The 7657-nt window shown below is 52.8% G+C and overlaps 1 protein-coding gene across 1 annotated transcript in view; it reads left to right on the top strand.

Annotated features, from left to right (window-relative positions):
- Positions 1–219: 219 nt before the first annotated feature.
- C1H14orf132 (chromosome 1 C14orf132 homolog) overlaps positions 220–7657 on the top strand; it is a 56877-nt gene continuing 49439 nt past the window's right edge. The window contains exon 1 of the mRNA XM_067726494.1: positions 220–472. Coding sequence (XP_067582595.1) covers positions 446–472 — 27 coding nt within the window. The 5' untranslated portion in view covers positions 220–445. The remainder of the gene's footprint in view (positions 473–7657) is intronic.

Below are 7657 nucleotides of genomic sequence, written 5' to 3'. Positions count from 1 at the left end.
ACGCCAACAGCACTGGACTTGGGTTCTGGGCTGCTTCTTGCACCGACCAGATAAGCGACCTCGTGCTTCTGCTCCTCCCTCCAGCACGCGGAGGTAAGCGACGGTGAGCCGTCCGGGGTTCTACCGAGCCCCGCCCTCGGGGGTGGGGCAGGGAGTGGTCACGTGAAGGGGCGTCTTGCCTCCTCCCTACCCCCGAGCCCCGCCCCGCCCCGCCCCGCCCCGCCCCCAGGCTCCAAGCCCTCCACCCAGTGAGCGCAGAGGGAGCTGAAGGCGCCGCGCGGGCTCGGGACCTGCCGCCCCCACCCGGTTGCCGAGGTCGGCGTCGCCGCCGTGGGGTTTCGGGGAGGCCTGCGCGCTGCGTGGCCTTCTCCCGGCCAGCTGTGCGGGCGGCTGGACCAGCAGCAGCAGCAGGGAGAACTCGAGCGCCGGCGGCAGCAGCGACACCATGGATCTGTCTTTTATGGCCGCACAGGTAATGGGGCTCCTTCCACGCGCGCCCCGGGCCGCCAAGTTTGGGCAGGTTCGGGGCCACGGTCTCGCCCTCCCCGCCGGGGCTGAGCGCACCGGGAGGGTTCAGGCCGGGCGGTGGCGCCCGCCGGCGATCCGAGCGCGGGTCCTTTGTCCGGAGCTGGCATCCCCACTGGGTGCGCGCGTCTGGGGCCGCGAGCATGACTCCCGGGGGCGGGGCAGGCTGTGCGCCCAGTGTTCCCCGGATCGACCTGTGCGAGGGGCCTCGGCAGGGGTCCCGTCCCTGCCCATCCCCCACCTGCTGTCCTCCCTCCGTTGCCTCGCAGGTCTCCAAGGCGGGGCAGCCCAGATCCGTGCGTACCCGGGTGGGCAGGCAGCCTCGCTCTTCCCCATTCTGTATCTTCCCGAGGCGCCGGGTAATCTGTCACTTGCTGCTGACCTCGGACGCCTCCCACCTCAATTTTCTCCCGTTTGGTGGAGACCAGACTCTAGCCCGAGGAAGGCGGCGAGACCCGCTCTGTGACCAGCCAAGCGCCAGAGCACAGCATTCGTTTTCTCCTTTTTCTGCTTTGTGCTGACTCTGTAGCCATCAGTGCCCGGCGCGACCATAACTCTTCTCTCGACACAAAACAGTTTCCCAGTGGCAGACAAAACAGATGACCTCTCATCGCTTGGATTTTTTTCTCCGGGGGAATCCCCGGAAGCTCTGAGCGTGGAGCGATCTTTATGTTTGGTGCCTTAACTCTGGAGCCAGAACAAAGGCAAACGCCTGCTTTCCGGAGCTGGAGCTGTCTGTGGCCTTTTGGAGTTACAGTCTGGCTCCAGGGAAGGGCCACCGCATTTGGGCTAGGAGAGTAAATCCCCAAGTACCAAATTCAGACCTTGCACCTTCTATCGAGTTGGTTATGTTGGGAGCCCAGGGGTAGGAAGGCCCCCCAGGTTCCCTCTGTCCCCTGGGCATGTGGCAGGGGCTCCACTGGTTGCTGTTTACTTTTCCAGGGAATGGAGTTTCAGGGCACACTTTCCTTTTCCCCCAAACTTCACCATGGTGGAAATCTGTTTAAAAAGTAACAGCAAAATCGAGGCAGTAGGGACAGCGAGCTCCCAACGCAAGCGCGAATGGGTGCAGAATCCCCAGGTTGGCTCAGGGGAACCCAGATTCCAGCTCTTGGCAGTCTCTTAACAGGTTTTCCATCATGCTAATTGCTCCCATGAGCCATGCTGGTCTTTTTTTTGCCTAATTTTCTGTCTCCTGTTCCTAAACCCATGTTTATAAATATTGTCATATGGACATCATTTTAGATAGTGCTGACTGTTAACTGCGTGGACGGAGGAGGCTTCACCGGATTTATTTCTAGAGGGGAGAAGAGCTCACACGATATCTACCTCTGCCTCCCAGCTCTGGATCCCACCAAACAGCTGACATTTCCATGGTTACAAGATAAATTGATAACTGCTAATCCTGGGGCTGGCTGGAGCATCAGGAGTTGCTATGGTAACTTGACAAAATAAACATAGGGCTTTTCAGCATATCTATATAGGCAGAGCCTGCGCAGAGGTGGAGTTCTGGTTTTTTTTTTTTCTTTTTTTTTTACAATTCAAGTTTAATGTGGTCAGTTCATTACTGTGGACAGATGTTTGGGCATTGATTACACACTCAGTCCTGGGTTAGCTGCAGGGACAGAAACGTGAAGCATCACCAAACGGGGAGAGATGCTGACGTTTTGCTGAGCATCTGCTATGTGCCAGACGCGGGCTCTTACACACCTGATTACAGTAAATCCTTACACGTCTGTGACATTGGCACTGTTATCCCCATATTACAGATCAGGATACCAAACTTCAGCGAAATGAAACGATTTGCCCAGGACACACCATTAGCAAGGAGGAAAATGGGTTTCAAATCTGGGTCTGAGGATCTGCAAAGCTGCTGGGTTTCCACCTTATCGCTTCCCCCTGAGAAAGACACAAAATAAGGGACAGGAAGGACATATTTAAAGATGACTCATCTCTCCTCCTCCCCCCAGGAAGTGCTCTCCTCGCGGTGCGTTGTGATCGAATGGATTTCATTCTGGTGTTTCTCTGTCCCTCTTATCCCCACGAGGGTGGGAACTCTTACTTCGTCTGTAGCACTTAGCAGTGCTTGGCACGGTGAGCGTGCAGGATATGCTGTGGGTGTACAGTGACTGCTGCACGTGACCAAGTCAGTATCCCCACACGTCAGCAGAGGGCAGTTTGATAGAGACATGTGAAGGCCTCCGTCCACTTGTTCAGCTAACGTTGAGTGCCTGCCTTGTGCCAAGCTCTGTGTCAGGCACTGGGACAGGGATGCTGGGGGACAAAGTTGAATGGGATGTAGATTTTCTTTCTGGATGCTTGGAGAGTAGTGGAGAAATGATGGACCAGGCCATTCCTTGAAAGGGCGACCAAAATGCCTGGTATAAAATAGGCCCTCCACAAGCATCTGTTAGATGATTGGATGAGGGTAAGACAAGATGTATGTGCAGGAAAAGCCATTAACCGGAAAAGATAGTGAGTTTGAGGTGTCACATGCCCCTGCGCCAAACACCTGTTCATCGGTACTCGAGGCTGGGAGTTCTGATGGATGGGAACTAGAGGCAGATTTCCCCTGGCGGACCTGGGAATAAGGGCATTCTAAGCAGAGAGGTATGGAACTTCCCTGGCGGTCCAGTGGTTGGGACTTGGCGCTTTCACTGCCATGGCCCCGGGTTCAATTCCCGGTTGGCGAGCTAAGATCCCAAAAGCCACGCAGAGCGGCCACAAAAATAAAAAATAATCAGAGAGGCATGGAGGTAGGAAAGCCCAGAATATATTTACAGAATCCTTCAGGAAACTGGAGGGTAGGGAGCACAGTAGAACTGGGAGACAGAGGCCAGGGCCAGGTTGTAGAAGGTGCTAACTGCCCAGGATGAGAAGTTCACATTTAAGCAGGAGACAGTGGGAGCCACTGTAGGTGACTGAGCAGGAATAGCTTATAATTGAAGCAGTGCCCTGGGAAAACCCCAGCCGCCCGTAGAGGCCACAGCTGGAGGGATGGATGGAGTCGGAAGTGCACACCTGTTTGATTCAGTGATGGAGTAAAAGAAACCATATTCTTGTGGCTCCAAGATCCAAGCTGTGAAACACAACCTCTTCATGGCTCAAAAGGACCTGGAGGACATATGCCACTTTAGAGAGACTTCCCGCTCAAAAACTAAGCCTCAGAAAGACACTCTTGGGCTGCCCTGGTGGCGCAGTGGGTGGGGGTCCGCCTGCCGATGCGGGGGACGCGGGTTCGTGCCCCGGTCCGGGAGGATCCCACGTGCCGCGGAGCGGCTGGGCCCGTGAGCCACGGCCGCTGAGCCTGCGCGTCCGGAGCCTGTGCTCCGCAACGGGAGAGGCCACAACAGTGAGAGGCCCGAGTACCGCAAAAAAAAAAAAAAAAAAAAAGACACTCTTCTTGGATGTACAGAGTGGACATCAGTTATCCAACAAATCCTCTTATGCAGATGTGCCCTCCCTGGTGCGGGTACACCGGGCTGTGGGTTTGGGCTTAGAAGAGGCTGTGGTCGCTGAGGATGTAAAGACTCAGCTCGACCCTGAGCCCTGGAGGCACTCAGCCTCTCTTTTCCCCACCCTGGAAACACCCCAGCCCCACTCTACACAGTCCCTGAGTCCCTGGAGATTCTGGAGGGTTGAATAGTAAACAGGGGCATGCATTTCCCTATGGCCAGAGATGGCCAGGAGGGCAAGGCTGCCCAGACCCCCTAGGAGCTGGAGGGGAGGGGAGAATCGCAGATGTTGAAGACTGATCCTCAAATCCCTTTGTTGTCGGTGGGGTAGCCTGTCTCCAAAGACGGCCCCGTCTGTTCCTTCCCTACCTCCTGGAGGTACATGTTGGCCCCCTGTGAGGGAGTTTAAGATCTGATTCCCCTCCCCTTAATGTGAACTGGCCTTAGTGATTTTTCTGACCAAGACAATGCAGTGTGAGTGACATTGTGAGATTAGCTTAACAATGTGAGATTGGTTTGTAAGAAGCCTGCAGCTTCCACCTGGGACCCTTGGAGCTCTTGCTTTGGCGGAAACCCAGCATCATGTGTGAAATTCAGAGACCCTGAGGCCTCGGGAAGGGAATGAACATTTAAGAGACCTACTGTGTGCTGGGCCAGCGCATGGAATGAACTAGAGGGACAAGGAGCCCGTTTCCATGTTTCTAGGTTGTAACTCCCTGTAGAACAAGCATGCCTATGACATAAGAGCTCGTTCTTATTTTTGTCTTGCATTGTCCTTACAGTGACTAGTTTAAACCCAGTAGTTCCCAAATGTTGCTGCCACTACAATCACCTGGGAGCTTTTAAGGGTCTTGCTGCCCAGGTCCTGCCCCAGACACTCCCATCTGAGTCTGGAGCTGGGAGCCAGCATCAGTGTTTTCTTTTCATCCCCTAATTGATTCCAGTGTGCGATCAAGGTTGAGGCCCGGACCCCAAACCCGCATTGTGGGGCTGTTCCCCTCCCCCATCTTTGGATGGAGCAAGTCCTTGGTCCCTTTTAGGTCATAAAAAGTCATGTCGTCCCTGGAAGTCACTCCAATATCAATTCAGCAAATTAAAATATTCAGGCCCAAAGTAATGTAACCTGGGAGCTTGCTCCAAAGTTGAGGTTCTTGTTTGGGATTAGCAGATGCAAACTATAATATATAATATGGAATGGCTAAACAATGAGGTCCTACTACATAACGCAGGGAACTATATTCAATATATTGTGATAAACCATAATGGAAAAGAATGTGACAAAATATGTGTGTGTGTGTGTGTGTGCGTATGCATAACTGAATCACTTTGCTGTACACCAGAAACTACGCAACATCGTAAATCAACTATACACATCGATAAAATAAATTAAAAAAAAAAGAAAAGATTGAGGTTCTCCCTTCCTCCAGACCACACCTGGCACAGGTGGGAAACCTAGAGTTGGAATGGGTGCCTATATTACTGTCATGGTACAGACAGGGAGAGAATGGAGAGCCCAGGTGGTTCGGCTCACAGGCTGGGGAGCCATGAGTGGGGCGGACACAGGAGCATCCTTCCCATCATCGTACCACCTCCCAGAGCAGTCCAGGTGCTGGGGGACGGTGGGAGGCCCCGGGATCCTTCCATGGACCAGCTTCAGGGAATCGTTGAGCCCCCGAGGTACGCAAAGTAGCATGTTTACGTACATTTTGAAACAAGTTTTTAAAGAAATCTCTCTTCATTTCCTACCGCTGCTGTAACAAATTACCAAAAACTGGGTGACTTAAAACAGCAGAAATGTAATCTCTCCCAGTTCTGGAGGCTCCAAGTCCAAAGTCGACAGGGCTGTGGTCTCTCTGAAGGCTCTGGGGAGGATAAGCCTGCGACTCCCTCGGCCTCATGGGTGTGGGCTGCAATCATTGGTGTTCCGTAGCTTGTCTGTTCTTCTCTTCCTATCAGGACACCAGTCATATCGGATTAGGGCCCACCCTACTGACCTCATCTTCTTTTGATGACATCTGCAGAGATCTTATTTTCAAATAAGGACACATTCACAGGTACTGGGGATTAGGACTTCAGTATATCTTTTGGGGAGACAACAGCTCAACCTTTATTAGGTCTGAAGATCCCTGAAGAATGAGGATCTTGGTTCTTGTGTTGGTGGCCACTGGTCTTTGAGAGGCAGTGGAGAGATCACTTCTCTAAGCCTCAGTTTCATCATCTGTGAAATGGGGACAAATGGCCTACCTCGTGGAACTGTTCATCTAGTCATTCAACAATCATTTCCTGTGTGCTAGGCCCTCCCTACGTGGAGCGCTGGGGGGCAGAGGGTCACAGGCCCTGCCGTGTGATATATGACAGGGTGGAGGTAAACAAAGGCGCCCTGTTACGGCAGAAGAGGCACCTCACCCAGCTCTGGAGACCGGGGGAAGGCTTCCGGACGAGGTTTGAATTGAGCTGAGTTTGAAGGATGCATAGCTGTTATGTAGATGAAGGAGGACACTCCAGGTGGGGGGAATGACATGAAATGGCTTGAAATGGAAGGGGCTTGAATAGTGTCTCTTACTGGGAATGAAGGTTGCAAGTGACCATCTGGTTGGGCCGAGGGGCATGTGGGAGGGAGCAGAGATGAAGCCGGAGGGACCAGGGCCAGGCAGGTGGCCTCATGGAGTGGAGCAGGGTGGGGTGGGGGGCTGCGGTGACCCGGAGAGCAGGGCTGTGGCCTGGAGGGGGCACAGACAGGGGCACTGAGCTCCAGCGACTTGCCCATGCTGTACAAACTCACAGGCCCAGGGCTGCGGGTGCTTGTGGGTTTTTAAGAAAACTGAAATCTCCGATGCTTATAAGCAGTCTGGATTTTCAAATGTTGACAACTAATTAAAAATTTTTAACTAACTGACCAACCACGATGTGGGCTGTTTTAATAATTACTTATTGCTTACCATTTCAGTTACACCGTGGTAGCAATCATTTCTTTTGTGGGATGAGAATTTAGGAAGAAGTGGGCTAGGCAGTTTGTTTCTGCCCTGATGGCATCAGCTGGGGCCTCGGGGCTGGAGTCTCACAGCTTCACACACGTGTCTGACACCTCTGTGCAGCCTGACCCTTCTCTCCACTTGGTCTTTCATCCTGCAAGTGTTTCTTTAGGCAAGTGGGGCCTCCTTCCAGCATGGTGGTATCAGGGTCATCGAACTTCTTGTGTAGCACTGCCTCCCCTCTCGAATCAGCGTTCCTAGGTGGACACTGCGAAGCTTCTTATGAACCAGACTGGGAAGTCCCAGAATGTCACTAACTCCACATTTGTTTGGTCAAGGAAATCTGAAGGCCAGCCCAGATCTAAGGACAAGGGAACCAGATTCTACCTCTTGATGCAGGAAACAGCATGCATGTCCAAGGGGGAGGGAAGGGTGAATGGCAAACATCTTTGGAGACAGGCTGCGCCTGGTCCAAACAGAATAGGTATGTGGACTGGATTCATCCTGGAACTGCCATTGCGATAAGTATCTCTAGACTAGACAGATGTGTGTGGAGCTTGACAAAACCTTGTAAAAAATTTCCAGGCCCAGGAGAGAAGTAAATTATTACTAAGGAGCTACACCGTAACTACTAGACGGAACCATATGAAGTTGCTGATGCTTGACCATTTTGACCTACAAAATGACAATTTCATATAGTTCAGC

Source organism: Pseudorca crassidens, chromosome 1 (genome assembly GCF_039906515.1).
Source record: "Pseudorca crassidens isolate mPseCra1 chromosome 1, mPseCra1.hap1, whole genome shotgun sequence".
NCBI classification, from domain to species: domain Eukaryota; kingdom Metazoa; phylum Chordata; class Mammalia; order Artiodactyla; family Delphinidae; genus Pseudorca; species Pseudorca crassidens.
The sequence above is the reverse complement of the archived record's forward strand: the minus strand, read 5'-3'. Positions and strand labels throughout refer to the sequence as shown.